The sequence below is a fragment of the Pelecanus crispus genome, chromosome 6 (genome assembly GCF_030463565.1).
Source record: "Pelecanus crispus isolate bPelCri1 chromosome 6, bPelCri1.pri, whole genome shotgun sequence".
Taxonomy (NCBI): domain Eukaryota; kingdom Metazoa; phylum Chordata; class Aves; order Pelecaniformes; family Pelecanidae; genus Pelecanus; species Pelecanus crispus.
Genome location: NC_134648.1, coordinates 64096713 through 64118548, shown reverse-complemented (window position 1 = coordinate 64118548; position 21836 = coordinate 64096713). Strand labels below are relative to the sequence as shown.

The 21836-nt window shown below is 46.2% G+C and overlaps 1 protein-coding gene across 2 annotated transcripts; it reads right to left on the bottom strand.

The window, feature by feature from the left end:
• Positions 1-1604: 1604 nt before the first annotated feature.
• On the bottom strand, positions 1605-19018 carry LOC104026699 (inverted formin-2). Of its 2 annotated transcripts, none has more exons than XM_075712550.1 (15): positions 18851-19018; positions 17474-17619; positions 17326-17387; positions 16594-16696; positions 16424-16509; positions 15994-16094; positions 14518-14588; positions 14297-14404; positions 13238-13308; positions 12505-12625; positions 11774-11938; positions 10986-11088; positions 9987-10145; positions 8210-8974; positions 1605-3126 (listed from the first exon to the last, which is right to left on the bottom strand). In XM_075712550.1, the coding sequence occupies exons 1-15, from the start codon at positions 18996-18998 to the stop codon at positions 3101-3103; spliced, it is 2235 nt and encodes a 744-aa protein (XP_075568665.1). In that variant the 5' UTR covers positions 18999-19018; the 3' UTR covers positions 1605-3100. The 2 variants fall into 2 exon arrangements, with proteins under 2 accessions (XP_075568665.1, XP_075568666.1); XM_075712551.1 differs by lacking the exon at positions 1605-3126 and adding an exon at positions 6512-6531.
• Between the last annotated feature and the right edge of the window lie 2818 nt (positions 19019-21836).

Sequence of the window (21836 nt, the reverse complement as noted above, 5' to 3'; positions counted from 1 at the left end):
TGCTCTGCCAGGCGCACAAGAAACTGGGAGGGGGCACAGCCAGAATAGTGGATCCAAACTGGCCAAAGGGCTATTCCATACCATATGAGGTCATGCTCAGTATAGAAACTGGGGGGGGGTTGGGTGGGAGGCAGCGATTGCTGCTCGGGAACTGTCTGGGTATCGGTCAGCGGGTGGTGAGCAATTGCATTGTGCATCACTTGCTTTGTATATTATTATTACTATTATTATTATATTGTTGTTATTATTATTTTACTTTATTTCAATTATTAAACTGTTCTTATCTCAACCCAGGAGTGTTTCTCACTCTTACTCCTCCGATTCTCTCCCCCATCCCATCGGGATAGGGGGAGTGAGCGAGCGGCTGCGTGCTGCTTAGCTGCTGGCTGGGGCTAAACCACGACAACAAGGCATCTACCGCCTCTCTGGGCAACCTGTTACAGCGTTTCACCACCCTCACCATAAAAAATTTCTTCTTTATATCTAGTCTGAATCTACCTTCTTTTAGTTTAAAACCATTACCCCAGGCCGAACTGAGTTCCTCAAGGATGTGTTGGACCCCTGTTTCTCTACAGTGTAAGAGCCATCCAAGCTCCCATAATTCCTTCCTCCCTCTCCCATTACTTTCTTTCAGTAACTTGGTTTCCATAATGTTTTTTTTTCTTTCTGGAAGCTATGTGCTGGGATGAGGATACACATACTAGAAAATTCACGTTAAAGCAGCATTAACATTCAAAATCAGCATGCAAAGTTTAAGGCCAACAGATGTTATCTTAGTAATTAATTTTGAATTTTTATTTATTTATTTATTTTTCTCACTAGCTATTTGGATCTTTGTTTCTTAACCTCCTTTGGAAAACCCTGCTCTAGTATGCTGTCTTTCAACCTTTGAGATACAAAGTCCAATTGATGTCTGTCATCTCAAAGAGTAAAAGATCACGTTTTGATTGATATAACATAAGGCCTATTTCTTTAAAATTTTAGCGTATGCTATTCTTTCACCAAACTACTATTTCTACTACTTGAGCTGTTCTTGAATTACCTAGTTCAACAGCCTTGGAAAACAGTATCCTTTTGCCAAAATATTCTTTAAAATAAATTTATCTGCATTCTAAAGGAAGTTTCTATCCGTTTTAGTACCCAAGTATGCTACTTTTCAGCATACCTAAGCATGCTGAAGAGCAACCAGAAGAATCCTCCCACTGCAGTTTATTTCCTTTTGATAACTAGGATCCATAAGCCTGAAGTTAAACATTCCAAGAAGCTTCTAGTTTTCACTTGGAGTACTTGTAATTCAGATCTATAGCTCTGCTTTCTTTAAAACAAGTCTATATTTCTGATTAATAAAAGGGAACCCAAGAGAACGTCTTCAGAAGTCATCTATGCCTCATTAGTAATTTGTAAAAGCGCAAAACAATCAAGTATTTTCATACTGAAATTTAAGTTGTGCATCTTGAATGCAGTGTCAGCACAACACCTGGTAACCAGGTCTATCTCTGGAGTAAATAAAATGAGCTGTTAAATTGTTTTTATTATGAAAACCAAGCTACCTTTGCTTTTAAAGAATTTTTTTTTTTTAATGAAATAACTTTAAAATCCTCTTTAAGATTCTCCTTACACAATTATTTCACTCTTATATTCTGGTGAAAACATCAGAATACAAATCTGCCGGACTGTTGCCATGAAGTGAGCCTTAATTTTTTATCTCCCTGGACTCTGTGGTTTTAGTACACCTTTATAACAAGACTTGAGAATGAAACTTCTCATCGGCTGCATGGTAAACCAGAATGGAAGAGGCTTTCACTGTTACTGTTTACTGTAGTAAACCATAGGTTTACTTCACATAGATGCTTTGGTTAAAATAAACCAGTGATTTAATTCTTGGTTTAACTTCTAACTTAGTTCAGCAAGATTTTCAGTATTACAAGGACATTACAAGTCCCATTAAACAAAGCAAAATAAGCTTTACCCTGAACATTAGTCTAGCCACTGTGACTTACTATATAAAGGCATAGTTCTTAAATGTACCCAGCTCTTCCACTTGTTTCAGCACAGTATCACACCAGATTCAACATAGATAATTTTAAATGGACAGCTGTGTACAAAAATATGATACGTTATTACAAAACTTGAGAAATCAAGCTCTGAATTTTGAAAACACAATACTGTACGTTCCCAGTTTTAAAGCGAAAGCAATGTGAATCTACATGTTCTGCAGCTTGAACACAAAGGCTTTTGAATGCAAGCAGCTGACAATGGCATTCAAACACAGAGATTTACTAAAGGATGAGCTGAAAATTTGTCCAATAGACCACTCTGGAAAACCTGTTTCTTGTGCTTTAATAACAAGAACTGGGGCCCTGGTTCTCCCAAAGCTGATGGACGCATCTGTGCATGTGAGAAGACTACTGCAAGGCTACTGATGAGCTTCAACTTAATTGCACATAAGGATCGTGTAGGAACCAGACACTGTTTATATGGCCATATGCTTAGTAAGATGTACTTTTTTTTTTTTTTTTTTTTTAACTTTTTTCCCCTGTAACTGATTTCCCTTGCTATGAATGATTGAGAGTAAAAATACATTTGTCTGATCTGGGTCTTGGACATGGTCGGATATAAATTTAGTGGATGATGAGAAGAGGGAGTAACACGCTTCCACCTGTGATGGTACAGCCACTGCTTAATTTATACTCTTAATTTAGTTGAGGCACTGCTATTTTTTGAAATTTCTCTGAGGGCTAAACGCTGCAGTCCTTTCTTGGGCCATTCTCAGCTGTTGTTTCAAGAGGACTTTGGCCTAAGAGCAGGTTGAAAGACTTGGCTTTGAGGACAGCGGACGACACATCTGACCCTTCACGCTGCCAGGCGCAGAACCATCCCCATTCCCCGGGGGCCCCCAGCGTAAGGCATGGGCTGAGGGGGCCAAAGTCTCTGGGGAGGCTCTTTGGGTCTTGGGGAGGGGAGCAAAAGGCTGCGAGAGGAGAAGCGGTGCGTCCTGGTGGGGCAGAGGTGACCATGATGGTGTTTCGGCGATGCAGAACCCAGCTTCTGAGAAGCTGGCAGCACTCCGGAGATGTGTGAGCGGTGTACTGGGTCTCTGTTATTTCTTCTGCCTTGCCGTGACACCTGCAGGAGGAAGAGGAAATGCACATTATTTGTAGCTATAAAACGAAAGTGATGTGGTTTTGCATGTGTGTGTATCTAATGGTCGGGGTGCTACTAGGGAAATCAGTTTCAGATAACCTTAAAACAGGTGGAGCTAAATCTTCATGTACTTAAAAAACTCGTGTTTACAGAACTGATCCTGATGTTCAAGAGTTTGGGCAACTTTGCTTTTGAGCTGGGCACTAGTTCAGTCCAACAACATGAGTCTTGTGTTTTCCAAGCAGAATATTGGAATATGCTTCTAGATATTAAACTGCTGAATGTACTAAATCTAGAGGATTAGGCAGGACTGTAAGAATCATAGAATCATAGAATCGTTTAGGTTGGAAAAGACCTTTAAGATCATCCAGTCCAACCATTAACCTACACTACCAAGTCTACTCTAAACCAATCAAGGGTAGACTAGACTAAACCATGTCCCAAAGTGCCACATCTACCCGTTTTTTGAACACTTAAAAGAAGGATGGGGTGGCACACTGTCATTTTTAAGAGCTTGTCTCGCTCCATAACCAAAGCAGATACCATTTCTAATGACAGACATGAAGGCAAAGGCCACATAGGAAGACGAGCATTAGCCTGATTACATTCTCCTGCTCCATTAGAAAGCTGCCCACAGACAGTACTGAGTCTGCAGAAGGGGAGGTGGAGCACCTAGTTCTCTAGAATTAAAGGAAAACAATTAAATAAAAAAAAGAAAGAAAGAGAACCTCGACTCTCAAACCCTGCTGTCTCTTTGCAGGGGCAGGCTGATGTGCCACGAGCGTGCCATAGCTGCTGGCAGGCAGCGCTGCGTCCCCCTCTGCCCCTTCCCTCCTTCCTCACCAGGCTGCCTCGGAGCACTGGCCTGTGGTCCCCAGTTGGTTTGTTCTTTTTCTCGGGAATAAATCAAGTAGATTTGTGAGCGGGGAAATTGCCAAAGCCTGGTTGCTTATGTACTTGTGCTTTCAAGACTTTTGTTTCCCCTAACCTTTCTAAGTGACATAAAGATGGCAGGAGAGGAAAAGGGGAGTTACATGAACAGACATGAACATTTGTCTGTAGTGATTCCCTAGGGTCTAAGACGAGGGTACTCAAACAGCAGGTCCCCTGAGTCCAGGCATTTGTACTGTCCCTCCTCTGTTTGACTGTCAGCTTTTGTTAAATGGTCCTTCTTCAAGCCCTTTTCAGATTTGCTTGGAAATGAGTTCAGATGTTACCAGCACACATGAACACAGTGTGACCAGCACTGCCTTGATTCCATGGGAAAACAGGCTTAACCATTTCTTTCAGGAACATGGAGATAATGTGGGATACCACTCATTGGGTGTAAAAGCTGACATTTAAAAAGCATTAACATTAATACAGAAATTGCTGCATAAGAAGATACAGTCAAGGTGAGGCAAGAGCTCAGTAGCTGATTACAACAGTCTTTTACTGCTCTGAAATATTATTTCAGCGAGTCACAGGCTGTTCCTGCCCTTACTCTGCTGCTGTTACAGAAGCATTAAAAAGTGCTAAAGGGAACGAGTCTTGATCCCTGCAGCCAGATCTGCACAAGAAGGAAGAAGATTCCTGTGGCTTCACTGACACTCAGCAACTTCCACATCCATCAAATCACCAGAGAGAGAAATACCCTGTACCAAAAGAGTGCTGTGACCTGGACAGACCATGTGCTGTTGGGACAATAAATAAGAGAAAAAAAAAAGAGGCAGAACATGCTAAGAAAAAATATTGATGGGGAGCCCTCTAGGCTTGCTGAGTCTGTCGTATCAAGGGGGACGGACTTGAGCTGCATTTGGGTGAGGAAGCACTGTTGCTGGACACTAATTGAAGCAAACAGATTTTTCTTTCCTCTAACCTTTCCAAGTGACATAAAGATGGGAGCAGAGCAGGTTTCAAGGTGCAGCTCATCTCTGCCCGCCTGGCACCAAAGCACAGCCGGGCACTGCTGGCGCGACGTGGCTGTGCCAGGAGCTGCATTTCAAGGATGCGCTGAAACTCCTGCTTGCCTTGGTCACTTCATAAAGGTACCGTTTGTCCATGCATTCCTCTATATTGCTTTCCTATGTCTTCTAAGGGGAATTCAAAGCTGTCTGTGTGTCTGGTTTTTTTCAAATATGACTTTTTTTTAAACCTGCATGCTGGAATCCCTGTGCTTAAAACATACATAATCTGAGTTGTGCCGAACTCACAGTTTCAGCTTCCCTCCTTGTGCAGCACGACCACTGGTCCTGACATATTTCTTACCTGTGCCTCGCTGCTACTATTTTCTGCTCTTGCTGCCAGTCTTCCTTAGGATTTTTAAACCAACAGAGCTACTTCCCCTTTCCACTTGATGTAATCCTGTGGTATGGCACGGAAAGGGCCAAGAGGAGGGCAGGAGTAGTCAGGACTGTAACTACCCAATTTATATCTCCTTTTCTCTTGCTAGCAATGATGCTTCAGTTGCAGGAACAAAAGGAACCCTGTGTGGAAATCCTGCAGAGATTTCTCTCTTCTACTACCCCAGGGGCTGGGAAGGGGCCAGGGCTGCCAGGCTGCATGGGAGCAGGGCTCCCAGCCGGGCTCCCTGCCCCGGGAACTGGGGATGCTGGAGAACAGATACACTCCTTTCAGGAAATGAGACAGTGAGAGATTTGACGTTATTGATTCAGTTCATAAGAGACACTCATCAGCACGGAAAGGACAATGCGTAACTATGCAATTTCAGTACAGTGTGTGTTTTGATTGTTTCTTTTTCTTGCTTTTCTTTCCACTCGATGTAAAAACAGGCAAAGTTTTGCAAATGAAAGTCTCATCCTGAAGCTCCTTAAGTTTTCTTTTCAGGGGCAACTGTATGTTGCCAGCATCAATGAAGGATGCAGGGAACTTGGTACACAGTTTCACTAGAAATTTGGTTTCCCTGTATTGTTTTTGGGAGAGACAAAAGCCAAATTACACACCCCCACGCCCATCCCAGAAAGCTGCATGAATGCACATAAGAAGCATGCATGGTCTGTTTGCTCCAACGGACTTCTTTGTGTGCAACTCTGGAATTGAATTTGGCTTTGAGGTGGAGCTGGTATCTTGCCCCACCTTGCACTTCTCCCCAGGTCCAGTGTTTTATTCCTTTTCCAGATACCGATATTTAAATGGTGCTTTAGGAAGTGGCTACCCGCTTGCAAAGCAAACATTGTTCTTCATAGGAGGTAGGTACTGAAATTGCATTTTTACAGTTTTTGAGAAAATAATGGGATCAAAGCAAGGACTTTGTTTATCACATGAAGCTGGAATCAGTTAGAATAATGACTTTTAATTTTCTGCACGGAAAGGAGGTTTGGCTGCTGCTGACACACAGGACACACGTGGGCTGCGACCACTGACTCCACTCAATGCAAGATCAACACCCTGAAGAGTAAAAATCAGAGTAATGAATTTATTCTACATGTATTTGTGATTAGACACAGAGACAAAAAGCTTAGCTGATATGCTGAATACTGATTAGGTCTGTAAGGTCCCAGTGCTGTGGTTAGTTCACACAGAAACACCTTCGCGAATTTACGTACCTCATTGTACCACACAACCTTTTTTTGTTTTATTATCTCCAGTATCAGTCTCAACCTCTGCTTTCAAACAAAAGAGAGACACTAAATATAGCTGATCATGGCAAGGCAAATGTAACAACAGGGGACTTTTTACAACGAAAACATTGTCCAGTAGCAGAGGGGTTCCTAAGATGCCATCCCTGGATGCCCCGTGGCTTTTGGGGGGGTCAGTTCCTTAAGCCAGAAATACTAATTTCGGATGTCAGGAAAGCATCGCCACAGCTGGGAGTGTTGCTGCAGCTCCTCCTGTTGCCTCCTGGGAAGCAAGTTTGGGAACCACTGCTCTGGGAAACCACTTCTGGTTTGTGGCTTGTTTTTCAACTAGGGGAGGGTGGCATGTTTAGAAATATAAATAACTACAGCCCCAGGGCATGCTGGCACTATAAGGGTAAGTCCCTCTGTGGTAGATGCTCAACCATGCCATCTTTCTCAGCAGTGGGTATTCAAATCCTCCTTTCATTTCTCCTCCACCTTCCTTGGAAGGAAAAACATTAAACATTGATAAAAAGAGACTTCCACCACATTCCTGCCCATTTGCCTGACCCCGGGATCTTGCAGAAAACAGGCTGTGGACAGTACATTGCATCTTTCCAAAGGCTGACAGTCCGATATATCTTCCCCATGAGGCACCTCTAATTTGGGATTGAAGTACCCACCCATGGGTGGCTTCAGCTTGGTAGAGTCTGAGGGACTTGGACGCACTTCCCAGGTTTGGGACCGGCTGCGGATGCTCGCTGTCAGGCAGAGCACGGGGTGGCTCCACACCTCTGGCAGCTGAGCTCTCCCCTGGCACCAGTGGGGCAGCCCAGCGCGAGGTCCCGATTTGGCCGGCCAAATACAATCCTTTGTACAAGCATCAGCAAGATGCTATTTTTTACTTGTTGGCTTTCTGCCCTCATCCTGCAGTGACAGCTCAAGGGCCTGTTGTTCAGGAGCCACCTGAAGTACCCCTGGGGCAAGTTTTCAAGTTACTGCAGGCAAAGTGCTCTTGTAACGAGGCTTAGGAGAGGAAAAACCAAACAAACCCACGGCAGCACTGATCTTGCTGGGTTATGTGTTTATAAGTAGTTGAGAGGGGGTGATCATTGATTAAGTACCCAGTATTAACTGCTCTTAATCACTGCTCTGGAGTCTAATCGAGCTCTTGTTTGCACATAACCATGCCTTGTAGCTGTCTTTAGCACACTTGACAGATGTGCTTATTGCCATCTTTACTGCGTATGTGTAATGGGCTTTTTAATTATTGATTCATCATTACCCCTTTATAAACTACTTATAAATGTCAAGAGAATGAAAAATGCTTGTGTTTTTCTTTTTAAGCCTCTTTCACATTTAAAAGAGTAACAGCTCTATGAAACCGAGTGGCTCTAGGGGCAGGGGGCATCAGACCTCAAAATGGGGAGGAACAGATATATATAAATATATGAGGAAGCATCCCCAATTTAGCTCAGTCCCTGAGGGCTATATATGAAATAGCCTACCTGAGTAGCTTTTGCTGTGCCTCTTCTTCTTCCTCCGTTTCCCAGATGGCCTCTGCTTTTCCCTGTCGGTGTGAGTTTGCTCTGGGGGGAGCGTTGCCGAGCAAGAGGAGTCGGTGGCTGGCTCCTCTGAGAAGGACTTCTCTTGAGAGGTGTCCAACAGCGAGTCTGTACCAGGGTCTTCATTTTCCTTTGCCATCTCTTTCAACTCTGCCTGATCAGCCTCATCACAGGGAGCGGACTGAGCGCTGCCAGGGTCGACTCCAGTCTTGCTCGGCCAGGTTTCTGGTTCCGGTGCCAGCCTGTAGCTCTCTGAGCCATCAGCTGGGCGTTCCTTGTCCTGGCCTTCTGAGATGGACCCGTTAAGTTGGTCTCTCAGAGCAGTGCCTGAACCACTGCTCACAAACCTTATCCCCATGCCTATGTTAGCAGCAGAGAAGGCAATGGAGTCGCTCTTCGTGCTCTGCCGGAGGCTTGCCCAGCTGTCTGCCTGCTTCATCCCGGTGCCCGGCATGGGCTGACCAGCCCCATCAGCTTCCACCACGCTTACTGAGGGGCTTTCCATCTGGGACTCTGGTGGCAAATTTCCTCCATCACTGTCTTTAGATAATGCCTGGTTTGAAGCTGAGGCATTTGTAACATCTCCACCCGTCTCCATCAGGGCAGTGGTTGAGGGGGGAGTGCTTTCTGAGGGATGACCATCGTTGTTTTGCTTGGTCTTATCATTGATCTGCTTTCCCGCTGCTTGTGGATCCTTAAGGCTCTTTCCTTTAAATAAAAAACATGCAATCAGCCAAAGCTGCAGAGTTGCACCTGGGATCAACCAAGGTGTTTCTGCCCCTGGGAGAGCAGTTGCCTGCAGAGGGTGCACTGACTTAAAGCAGCTAAGTAAAGACATTACCATTTTATCTTCCCAATACCTTCCCTCCTTATATCCCATGTGGTCACCCCAGTTGGACTCCAAGGCTCCAGCTCAGCAAAGCCCCTGCTGTTTTCAGCAGGTGTTTATGTGTCCTTGCTGCCAACTGGCTGATTTCCATGGAAGCCCCCACACTTGCTGAGGTGTCTGAAAGCCTATGGCAGGAAGAGGGAATCTGCCTGCCAGATCCTGAACCAGCCAAGTCTGCTGGCTTGGCTGCATGAGGACTTCAAAACTGCCCATCAGCCAGCCTAATCCTACCCTTGCAAAGCAGGTTTAGGAGAGCCACAGTGCACAAGTCAGGCTCTGCAGGAGGCCAGTGTCCTTCAACTTATCTAACGTGCACTGACACTGCGGTCATAAGACCAAAGAAAAGCTAAACCCATGAGCATCTCCTAACAAGCACCTAAAGAACTTGGGTTCTTCTGCAAATAGGGGTTTCTGGTCTTTTTTTAAGGGCTGTTTAGACTCCCAAATGTAGGTCAAGGCAGGATGCAGCAGTCTCCAAGGCAGACAAGCTGTGCTACTGAGACTCAATAGCACTGAGGGGACTTGTGTGGGGATGACACCAGTGCCCCATCAGCATGGTACTGTGGCTGACCCACAGGTTGCGCCTCTCGGGGCGTTTATCAGCATGGGTACAAGGCCATGCTGCTCCAAATTGCTGCTAATTCTTGGGCAGACTTGGCTGGCAAAAGCTCAGGGATCTCTGCTCCTCTTCTCCACAGCACTGGCTGCAGAGTGTCCTTAAATAAAATGCCCCAAATGCAAACGTGAAGGCTGCTTGGTTGTGTGCTTGGCTCAGGCTCAGAGGCAGATGGGAATGGATAGCTGCAGGTACAGTTGGGTCTGTGTCCTTACCAGACTGGCTCTCCTCCGGGTTCTCCACAGGCGAGGTTTTAGGAATTGCATCCGACTCGTGTCTGTTCTTTGTCTTTCTCAGCGTGAACCCTTTCCTTATGTCGGCCAGCAGCGCATCGATGACACACACCTCCTCCTGCTTCACCGTCCCCTTCTTAACTGGGATAGATAGAGAGAGATGGATCTTAAATGTGCCCATGAGATGGGCCAGAAGGAGACTTTGCAGCGATGCTATTGCTTGGGGCAGGTACTGCTGTCCCAGTACAAGCAACCACTGGGCAAAAACAAGGCACTGATGCCAGGCCTGGGAGCAGCCCGTGCTCTGTGCCCTCACAGCAGCATGTCCTGGCTGAAGTCAAAGAGTTTACTCCAAAGTCTGGGTACTACAGCCTGGCACCAGTGGCAACAGCTCTGCCCAGACTTGTGCCTGGTTGCACCATGACCTTGAAATGCCTCCTGTTTGCTATCCGTGTCAATGAGGGCCTTTTTTTTTTGGGGGGGAGGCAGGGGGAAGGAGAATAATCTTGATTTTTCTTTCCTCTCAGCTTCTTCCAATTGTATTTTTCAGTTGTACCTTTCATTTTCATTCAGAGAAAGGCAGATTTAAGTTATCCACAAGATTTTTGGGACATCAGTAGTCTGGTAAAAAGAAACTCTTCAACTGTATGTGGGGATTTTGCAGTGGGAGAGAAGTCAAATGTTTCTTGTTAGATTTGGGATTCAAAAGTTATGTCTAGAAACTGAAAAAGTAAGAAATGTTTCAGTTTGATTTTTTTTTCCTCTGCTGTTCATTCAGCAACCTAAAATTAACTTCTCTGCCCAGCTGCAACTGTGAAAAGTCAATTCATAGCTATGGCTGTAAGACACCTAAAAGCCTTTAGTCAGCCAGCACCTGGAAACCCACAAAATAAATTACCACTACTGGTCCATTAAAGCAGGATCAGCAAAGAGCTCCTGTTGGCTACATCTCCCTTTTTTGAAGCTCTTTCAGATACTCACTGACTTTTCCATTTTCTCCCTTCTGTCTCTTCCTCTCTTCCTCTTCCAGCTGTTTCTTCCTCTTCTCTGCTTTGGCAGCTTGCTCCTTTCTGTCCTTGTTTTCCTGCAGTGAGGTAACAGGGACATGAGAAGGTTGGCTAAATGTCTGCTAGAAAAGCTGATGAAGAGAAAGATGATCTGCAGATGGTTACAAAGGAGGAAGAGAAATTTCAGCCTTATCCTGTGCAAAAAATAAAATGGGCATGGGGAATAAGTGCGGTCTTGCCAAGAGGATGAGGGAGACCGCTGGCTTGGCGAGGTAGGAGGTGGCAGCAGTGATCTGCCTAACACAGCTACCTACCAGTGTGCAGATCTTCTGCCTGACCTTTAGCTCAGGCAAAAGTGGAAGGTACTGAAGCCACAATTCCCTCCAAAACGGTGGTTTGTTTACTACACATCCCTTTCTGAGCCTGTTTGCTCAGGTTGGAGCAAAGGGTTAAGTTTTATAAGCACCTTCCTCTAAAACTTACATACTTGACTCCAAAGCATCTTTGTGACTCTGCAGCTAAAGTTGCACTAAAATCACAAACCACCAGGGTCTGGGCCAGGCCAGGAGCACCAGCACTGCATGAGGATGCAGTGGAGTAGGGATTAGACACCTCTTCACTGGGTGACCTCATGCCAAGCGCCAAAAGGAAGAGGTCACCTTCCCCCCACCGGATTCGGGTGCCCATCCTGCCCCTGTCTGTCAGAGCAGAGGCATGCACCAGTACTAGGGCTGCTCAGCATCATGTGCGCAAGATGCCAACCTTCAGGGCTCGGATGAAGAGATCTCTGAAGGTCTTCATGGTGCTAAATATGTCCTCTAAGGACGACTTGTTTGGATCTTCACAGAGATAACTTGCAAGTTCTTCTCTCTTCCTTTCAATGGTTTCAAATTCTTCTTCCAGCTTTCTGGAGGCGTCAATGCTATCCTGAAATGCATTTAATATACACAGTAAAACACCACCCAGAGGACAATGAGAGATGTGCACTTAAGGAAAAAAGGATGTCGATGTTAAGAGCTCGGAGCAGGACCGGGCCCTGGCTTTTAACTGCAGCAGAGCTCATAAGGCTGGAAGAAACTAAGACTGGCAGATGATCTGTGCTCCTTGTGACCGTGCTATGCCAGTTTACAGGGGTGGCTTGAGCAAGACATGGAAAGCTCAATGCAAAGCTTAATCCCAAGAGAAGGGGTTTACTCTGGTGATCTGTAAGAGGGTGAACGTTTTCACTCAGAGTAAGGAGTCACACAACAGAGTAGAGAGAGCAGTTGGGGCAGAGGCCTGAAGAAATTGCCTCACCAAAGGTATCTAGGTTTGAGATGGAGCTGGCAGATAAACACCGATGGGTTGTATGGTATCGCAGCCTATTTCCAAATCTAAGAGCATGTCTTGCGGCACTATTTTCCACACTCTCATGAGCCTCCTCAGCTGCCTATGTACTGTGCACTGCCTCTGTCTGTGTAATGGGGAAAATACAAAGGAGCTCCATTACTGACCTGGATAAGTTTCTCATACTGTTGTTTCACATCGTCATTTGATGATAATACCTTTCGCTGAAGCTCCAACAACTTCTTTAAATTGGTACTGGACTCCGTGCGTATAATATCAAGATTAATTCTGAAATCACACAGAACCCACCCATTAGTTGACACTCCAGCATCCTGCGCTGACCAAAGAGTGAAAAAGTCTGAGCTGGCGGTTTAGTTGTCCCTCTGCTTCCCACCACTTCACTGAACTGAAACCTGCGCTCTGAACTCTATACAGTCCCAAGCTCATGGAAAACAGCCTCCCTCCGTAGCGCTTATGAAAAGGCTGCCAGGTCTACCTACAACTTTGTGTATTGAGTAGATGAATGCCAAAAAACCTCCACCAGAGCTCGGCATTAGCTCACTTTCCCTGGCTGAAGGCACTTCAGAAACACTTCTGGGTAGCTGGCCTTCACAAGCTCCTGCTACCACAAAGGCAGTGCAGATTTTGGAAGGGCCTGGGAGGCAGCATTAACTGAATGCTCTGCAAATTTCAGCCCTAAGTGTTGCCAGCTGTAGTAGAACTATTATATATTAGAGAGGTTTCAATGTTCATCAACCAAATCTTTTGGTTAAAACTAAATAAGATGCCATCTTGTTAATGTGCTATACCAGCTGCGTGTGTCCTAATTTCTGGTACATTGTTGATGTGTATGGGATTTATTTTTGTTTTTAATTCGAAGGAAGTGACACACAATTTTACCCTGCTGCTTTTGAAACATATTCAAGATCCTTTGGCAGTTCCAGTAGGTCCGTGTGGCTGTTTTCTACTTCCTGAAGCAGAAAAGAGAAAGAAGTGTTATTTGCTGTGCGGTAGGAGCTGAGAGAGGAAGCCGCGGGGAAGAGACACAGGCAGAAGTGCCCAGGAAGGACGACTGCGCCACGTCCTGCTGCTGCTCCCCTTCTGCAGTTTGCTTTGCCTCACACAGCCAAGCCGCATTCGAAATAGGACGGCACGTTCACAGAGGGAAGTCATTGCTCCCAGGCTATAAAAAACATACAAGAGGGCTGAATGTTGAGAAACACTCATAGTTCAAAGCAAAGCTGACCTGCTGCTGAGCTCTTCTTCTACCCTCTTCTGAGGCACCTGCTCTTGGCCAGGGAGGGGGCAGGACGTTTGACGCAGTCTGACACTTCCTACGGTACCAGGAGGGTATCAAAAGGGCATGAATCTTATTTGCATAATTTATTTTCATGGCTGTGATTGCTGAAGCTACTGCTAGCTAAAGCGGGGCTTGCACATGCATAACTGGAATGGAGGGACCTTGATGAATGAAGGTGGCAGAGCAGAACATGGAGAAAAAAGAAAAAAACCCCAGCAATGCAGGGAATAAGAAAGCCATGGGGGTTAGAAGAGAGCCTGAAAAACTCAAGCATAGTCTGATGGAAAAGGGAGAGGCCAGGGAAAGGCAGAAGGGATGAATGGGTACAGACCAGCCAGGATAGCTTTGGTAGCTCTGTGCTTTGCAGCTGATGATGTGCAGATTGCACAAATATGAAAAAGGAAGTTCCAGCCATTGCAGGGAAAGATGCTGGAGGAAAGCAGAGCAAGTCTTAAAATAAAGAGCTCCCTGAGTAGTGCCCACAAGCAGCCTCTGCCAGCCTAAGTGATTCAAATGCTCCCAACTTCTGACACTCTGCAGCTAGCCAGGGAGGATACAAATACGAGCGTGTGGCATTAACTGAAAGTAGAGTAGGAGAAATGGTTCATCTGTGATAAAATCTTTCCCCTTCCCTATTGCTCAGGACTTGGCAGTGGTACCTCCAGAATATGGTGGAGCAGCGTAATGCGGGTTTGGTTTGCTTTGGTTTCTGTTAGTTTGAGTAAAGTGTTGATTTTAAACCCATCGGCATCACCCGTGTGACTTCCCTACAAGATAGAAAGAAAGCAGATGTAACTCCTGCATCCACCCAAATTACAACCCCAAAGGAGATCATCCACATACTGTAATGGGGGGAAGACAAGATAAAAGAAGTCCTTACATAGTTCAGAAAGTTTCCAACTTTGAGAATCAGTTGACAAAAGAGCGGCAGGCGATGACTGTTCAGAAGATCTGAAAAACATGAAGGACTTTTAAAAAAAAAAGCCTGTGTTACACCAGAGGATTTCCTAAACAGCACTGAAACTGGGATTCTGAACTCCACCACACCAAACCTGATATTTCAGCTTTGCAGCCCCAATAGCCCAACCTGCAAAGAAACTGATTCTACATAGATTCAATTCCATGAGTTGTAAAAGTTTTTGTTGTCTTACATTTCTTTCTTTCTTTACATCTGGTCTCTCATTCCTAACAGAAAATAACCTGGAGCTGGACCCTCTTCACTAACAGCTATCAACTCACTGCCTTCCTTGGAAGTACCCCAATTTACCCTGGTGTGGGTGAGGGTAACTGGGCTGCAGTTTTAATCTTGCAGGCTCCATTCAGCTGAGCAGTGAAGCCAGTTCTGACAGCCCTGCAATTATCTGCCAACTGCTAAAACCAGACATGCTCACTCTGTTCTTGGTCTCGCATGGTGGAGGTGATTATCAGGGCATGAAGGGTACAGTCCCTGTCCTTGCTCTCACACCAGGGTGCTGCAGTGGTGTGCTTTCTGAAGCACTCAGCTTGGAGGCAGGAACAGCTCCAAAAGGACAACTGGGCTGCTGGGAAGACACTTTTTGGGGGAAGCTTCAATTTATCCCAGCAGGCAGCTGGAATGCCAGCTGGAAAAACCCCCGGCAGGAGTTGGAGGAACTGGCTCTGTAAGACAGGCAGCACCTGACAGTGCCAAGAAGAGCATCCTGCCCTCAGCGGAGCGGGACCTGAGGTTTCTGCCACAGGAAGCCAAAACCTATTGCATAATCTCTCCATGTACTCACAAAACTGGAATATCAGCAATTTATAGCCCAAAATAACAAACTAAGTGATAAATGGTCCCAACTTCCGACACTCTGCAGCTAGCCAGGGAGGATACAAATACAAGCATGTGGCATTAACTGAGAGTAGGAGAAATGGTTCATCCGTGATAAAATCCTTCCCCTTCCCTATTGCTCAGGACTTGGCAGTGGTTCCATTTGTAGGCAGGTAAAAACTACAGCATCACTACTTTCTGGGGGAAGTTTGGGGGGTGCTTTTCTGGCAGCAGAGAAAATTGCTGTGTGAAGGTATTAACGTGGCAAATAATGATGGATGAATTAACTGTAAAGGGGCCAGCTCTGAAAGTGTTTCAGAGGACTACATATGCTGCAGAAAAAGAGGGCTGAGGGTGAGGGAAAATGATCTCTGGCCCTATTAAGGGCTTTGACCATCAGTGGAGATGCCTAAAGCTGCATCCCGTATTCTGCAGCAAACCAGTGAATGGACCACAGGGGAGATTTTTGGGGGCTGAGTAGTATCATTGCAGAGCTCCAGGGGAGTTTTGAGGGGTTTAAAGCTTCCTGTCATAAATAAGATCCAGAAATAAGGTCAGGTCATTCACCTTCGCAGGCTCTCCGGATGGTTTCAGCTTTCGGCTGAATCATGTCCAGCACAACGGTGGTCTCTTCGCAGATCAGCATACATTCAATGCGCAGCTGGTAGCTAAGGATGGAGATTGATTCAAAGCTTAAAGGCACTGTCATCTTGGCCAGCACAGCGGCCCTCTTCCCACATCACCGGTAAGTCTGTGCACCCCACAACATCACTGTCAACCACATCCACATCAAACCAGTCTCTGCAACTTGTGGAGGGAGAAAAGGGGCTGCCGCTTGCCTTGGGTAACAGGGAAAGGGAAGGCTCTAAGCTGGAAGGAGGAATCCACCAGCTATATCCATCAGTGTTTGTCTGTGAGGGTCCTATAAAGAAACATAAACTTCCCAGAAGTAAACCAAGAAAAAGATTGGGCTGAAGTTTGTGACCAACACCTTTACCTGGGAATCTGAAGGAGGAGAAGATAAAACTGATCTGCGTTTGCTAGCTTTGATTTCTCTTCTTTGAAGGCCTTCAGGTTTTCTATCTAATGAGAAATAAAGAATCAAGACTGCAGGACTGCACTGCGTGTTCAGCTCTGTGAACTAAGGGTACCATTTTTCCTCCTGACCTCATGCTTTTCAGGCAGCAGCTTCAGCAACTGCTTCAGAACCTCAACGTCGAACTTGGTCCGGTCCCCATTCTGGACCATGGCAGCCACATCTTCATTGGAGCTGCAGGGAGGAGGAGCAGAGTCAGCCATCATCCAAAGGCCCCTCTTCCACAGTCACACGCTATGAAGACATGTATCTCTGCAAACGCTCTGCGCTTTCCCTGGTGACAGCCACAATAATCCAAAAGCAAAGATATGTCCCCATGATTAACTTAGAATTAGGACCTGGATCCCTGCTATGCCCCAAATTTTGTTTCTGGCCCTGGTCAAGTGACTCAAGGCCAGAGATCAATCCTGCAACTCACATCTCTGTCTCTGGGCATTTGATTACCTTAAAAGAAAATTTATTTCTTAACTTCTCCATTGGCCCTGTTTTGAGGAGGGATTTGACCTCCAGACGTGTCTCACAGCCTAAGTCACCCTAAGCGTCTGTGCCACAACTTTATCTGGAACATGGAGATGTAACGCCTTTGCCAACATATGGGGATGTTGTTATGTAAAAACATCACCAAACCCCTAAACTCAGTATTTTGAAGACAGTGTAGGACAAACTGGGAAATGTTCAGATGTTTCAGTAACAGAGACCACCAAAGTGCATTGGCTAGAATATATTTCATGAGGACCTTCGAGATACTATGCAAAATCTGCTCAAAGTTTTGTCAACTGTCACAAAAATTGGCCACATCTTACCATTTAAATTGCTTCAAAAATATGTTCAAATTGAGACTTTTCTTGGAGTCCAAAAATGTGATCTTCATTAAAGAAAAAGAAGATATCTCGTATTAGATGAGCTGTCTGCAGTGATCTTTATTCGAAAGAACGAGAGGGGCCTCCTCACCTCCTTCGGTTCTGCCTTCACTGGTGCAGCTGTTTTCTCCTTGGGGGTTGGTTGTGGAAAGCAAAACAGTTGCTCTATGCTTGTGTAATCAGGTTCTATAGTTTCCTCGCTGCTGCTGCTCACTGAAGCCCACATTGAGTGACTTTCTGAAAAAAAGACAAGGTGTTCAGACTGGTTACAGGGACAGCTGAAAGCTCCTGGCTTTTGGGGCAATGTGAGATGGCTAGAAGGGACACTTCTTGGAAGATGAATGAAATAAGAAGAGACATATTAGTCCTGAACAAATGCTAATTATTTAGGAGGGACAAGTCCCACAGGCAGGACCCAGAGGGCCTGAAGGGTAATTAAACCTGGTGCCTAACCCCAAGATGCGCAGATAAGGGGCTGCAGCACTGGGCACACAGAGGCCATACAGCCCCATCCCTCCCTATACAACTGTGTTCTCCTCCACGGCAGGCAAACCATGAAAAGGACCTCATCCATTTCTTTCCGAGTCCCATGGCCAATGTTATTTTTGCTTCCTTGCATGTTGCTGAGGGATTGGCCACAACCTGGCCATTTTCTGACTGTGACCTTCCTCCATTTTTCATTTTACAATCAAGTCTCCTTGTATAATGCTGGCTACAGGACTGCTTGAATTAATTCCCACTGCACTTTCTTAAACATCTTTTTTTAAAAAAAAAACATCACCCAAATGTGCCTGCAGGAGTCTCTACTGAAATAATGCCAACAATTAACTGCTTCTGTGATTGAAAACATGCCTTATTTAGATTTCACCTATGCCAGCTTCCAAGCAGTGGATGCCTTGCTCATCTAGGACAAAGCTGATGTTGCCTGTCCTAGCTTCTTCTCACATTTCATGCTTCTTTTTGGATCCACTAGGACAGGGAAATGTAACCCAAAAATCAAGAGACAAGTCAATGATTCTCATGGCTCTCCAATTCTTTCAATGTCCTTCCTGAACTGTGATGTGATCCTTACCTGCACTCTTACTCATGACTTTTTTTTTTTCAGATGCAAGTATAGATGAACTGGAGAATGAAAGTCTGGGGAACCCAGATCAGAGCCTGTTGAGAACTCAAGCCTAAGGCACATCATGGTGGATTAGGGAAATATTCCTATCCCTCCCCCTTCTTTTAATTTCGAAGTATTTTAGTTATAAACAAGCTATTCCAAACTACTGATTTAGTTGGAATAGTTATTATATTATATTATATTAGTAGTTTCATGCAACTTTTATTAATTTAAGCTCTGCAGGTCAGAAGGGGAAGTTCTGTATCTAAATGGAGTCAACCACATTTGACAAACTCAAAAGACGGTGTTTTCTCCCCTGGGTCATTCCTAAAGAAGCAGTGACTTTATGACAGAAGCACCAACCTCTCACCACCCTGGAGGACAGCTTCTGCCAGTTCAGCTTCTTCATTCTCAACGTTGGCGTCTTCACCGTCTTGTGGGGAGGCCTGCCTGAGCCAAGAGGGCAGCTGAATTGGGAGGCCACCACAGCTTCAATATGATCTCCTGCCATGCCAGGCAGAAGGGGAGGAGGGGGAGGGATGCCCCCCATGCCGGGCAATGGGGGTGGGGGTGGGGGGATGCCCACCATGCCTGGCAATGGAGGTGGGGGTGGAGGGATGCCCCCCATGCCAGGCAGTGGAGGTGGGGGTGGAGGGATGCCCACCATGCTGGGCAATGGGGGTGGGGGTGGAGGGATGCCCACCATGCCAGGCAATGGGGGTGGGGGTGGAGGGATGCCCACCATGCCGGGCAATGGGGGTGGGGGTGGAGGGATGCCCACCATGCCGGGCAATGGGGGTGGGGGTGGAGGGATGCCCACCATGCCGGGCAATGGGGGTGGGGGGTGGCGGGATGCCCCCCATGCCTGGCAATGGGGGTGGAGGGGGAGGGATGCCCCCCATGCTGGGCAATGTGGGAGGGGGTGGAGAGATGCCCCCCATGCCAGGCAATGGGGGTGGGGGTGGAGGGATCCCAGGGAGCGGAGGGGCTGGAGGTGCATTCATCATGGGGGACGTGGGGGTCACGGCTGCTGTGCCAGAGGGCAGGAGTGGAGGTGGTGGGGGTGGAGGTTCTGGGGCAGGAGCAGCATTGCATGGAGGGTTAGATGTCTCCGGCAAAGCAGAGCAGGCTATGAGCTGGGAGGACGAGATCTTTTCATTGGTGGGTGGCCCTGAGGGAGGTGCTGGTGCCTTGGAGGGGTTTGATGATCCTGCTGGGCTCTGAGCTGCACGTGCACATGGCTCTAGCTCAGCCTGGATGCCTTCATTCGCACTCCCAGATAGCCGGTTTTCAGCTCGCTTTTGCTTGTTTGGATGTTTCTTGATAGATAACAGCCTCTCAATGACTTCTTCAACTGTGTTACCTTGGACTAGAGAAATGGGTTGGGGTCAGAGAAGAGAATGGTGCCCAAAGGCTGGTTCATGCTATTCAACCCTTGCCAAGCAGCAGATCTGGAGCCACAGAGCCCACTCCCTGGTGTCACTTTACACAACTGCACTTCTAGCTTCCAGGCAATTTCCTTCCCGTGGTCCTGGCCCATAAACACTGTTTTGAGCATGCCTGCCAGCAAGACTAGCCAGCACCAGTGGCAAAATGCCAATAAGGACAGATTCCCCCTGACTCCTGTGACCCAAAGCTCAGGGCTTAACCCACAGAGTGAGACCATGAATCCTGAGCTCACTGCTAAATGTGGCCAGCTCTCACTGGCATCCACATGGCTGGGCTTTGCATCAAGACTTGACCCCGTGCAGCAGGTGTAGCTTTGTCCCAGCTTCTGTCCAGCTCTTAGCAAGTCCCATAGATTATTTGTTGTACATTTGGAAAGGGAAGGACTTTTGTGGGCACTGGGTGGGATGAGGAAAACAAGAAGAGAGTGCAAGGCTGGATGGATATGTCATTCTTACTGTCATTTGCGAGCAAAAGCGCTCTGTTCACTACTGCGTCCAAGGACTCCCACAGAAGGAGGCTGGAGTGATGAGATGGTTCCAAGTGCAGCAGACTCTGGAGGATAGACAGCAGCAGGATGGAGACTGGAGAGCGGCTCACCTGGAAGACAGGGCAGCTTTCCGTCACAGCAAGGCTGGTTCCAAGCAAAGTATGTTAACTTTGCCATTGCATGACTTTGCGCCCCATGTGAAGGCCTACTTACTTTATTGAAGAGAGATGAAAAGACCTCATGATGATCGTTCATATTTATCCCGTCACATATCTTTAGTAATTCCTCATCATCCTCTGTCTTGAACTCCTCAAATGTATCACACTGGATAAGCAGATCCTCCTCCTCTATGTCTCTGCAATATTACAGCATACATTTTCACTGGAGAGCCCTTCACTGATTTTCAGATGGTTGTTTTTGTTTAAATGGCTTTTATCTCTTTGTCTTTCAGATTCAGCCAGTTGGTGTCGAAAGTACCTGACTCTATCTTATTTACAAAGGATCAAATGCCATCAGTGCATCCTTTCTTGAACTGAATGTACCTCTTTCTACAGTCGACACATACAAATGAATGGGACTTTTCATGGCATAACATGGCCTAGTGTGTGCTTTGTATGGACTTCTCCTTGGAGCTGTAACAACAGGGTGGCATTGCTTCCTTTTTGAAACTGGACCACCTTCTTCTTTTTTTTTTAAAGTCAATACAAATTGAAAATACTCCAGTGATGTTTCTGTTTGAAAAACTTCCTTGTTACTCAAAACGGGATTAAAAAAACCCCAACATTCTAAAGCCAACATTTTCAGCACTCTTGAGACCACTCAGTGCAGGCACTCTACCCTTACAAGCGGTCAGTATTGAAAGATCGTCTCTTCCCTGATTTTATGGGGTTGAATGGAGCAATTCCAGTTACATGGATAACTGCAACTCACACATAATGCATTCTAGAATTTATCATGGATGTTTCTGACAGAACATAATTTTTTAATTAAGGAACTGCGAAGACAGATGTCGAGATATGCATTAGTAAAGTGTCTTATCTGGATGCTTCTGGGACCAACACCAGCTGTGAAGGGGTTTGGATACAGCAAGCTGCTCAGTGAGCTCACAGCATCACTTCAGGTTCAGTCCAAAATGCAGCCTCGATGAGGACGTCACTGAGCCTTGCTCCATCTGTGCCCAGAGCCTCTGTCAATGCCATCTGTGCCAACAGCTGTCCCCGTGACACTGGGGTGGGTGAGAGGGTCTTAACGCTGGCCTAATGCCTCTGGTTCCCATGTAATGTGTGCACGCTAGTGTGGTCCACTCCACACAGGTATACTTCACTTTACACAACTGAAGGCTGATAAGTATTAAGTTTCCACAGCTACATTACTGTGAATCTCATTTATAAAAGAAAATTTAAACAGTGATCC

What these genes read in the sequence shown, in the direction of transcription:
- LOC104026699 (XM_075712550.1), bottom strand. Translation starts at nt 18,998, where the DNA reads ATGGCAGGAGATCATATTGAAGCTGTGGTGGCCTCCCAATTCAGCTGC. An exon ending in TGCTCCACCATATTCTGGAG is followed by an intron (nt 13,309 to 14,296) that starts GTACCACTGCCA and finishes TTTCTGCTTCAG; the next exon opens with GAAGTAGAAAACAGCCACAC. An exon ending in AGTATGAGAAACTTATCCAG is followed by an intron (nt 11,939 to 12,504) that starts GTCAGTAATGGA and finishes AATGCATTTCAG; the next exon opens with GATAGCATTGACGCCTCCAG.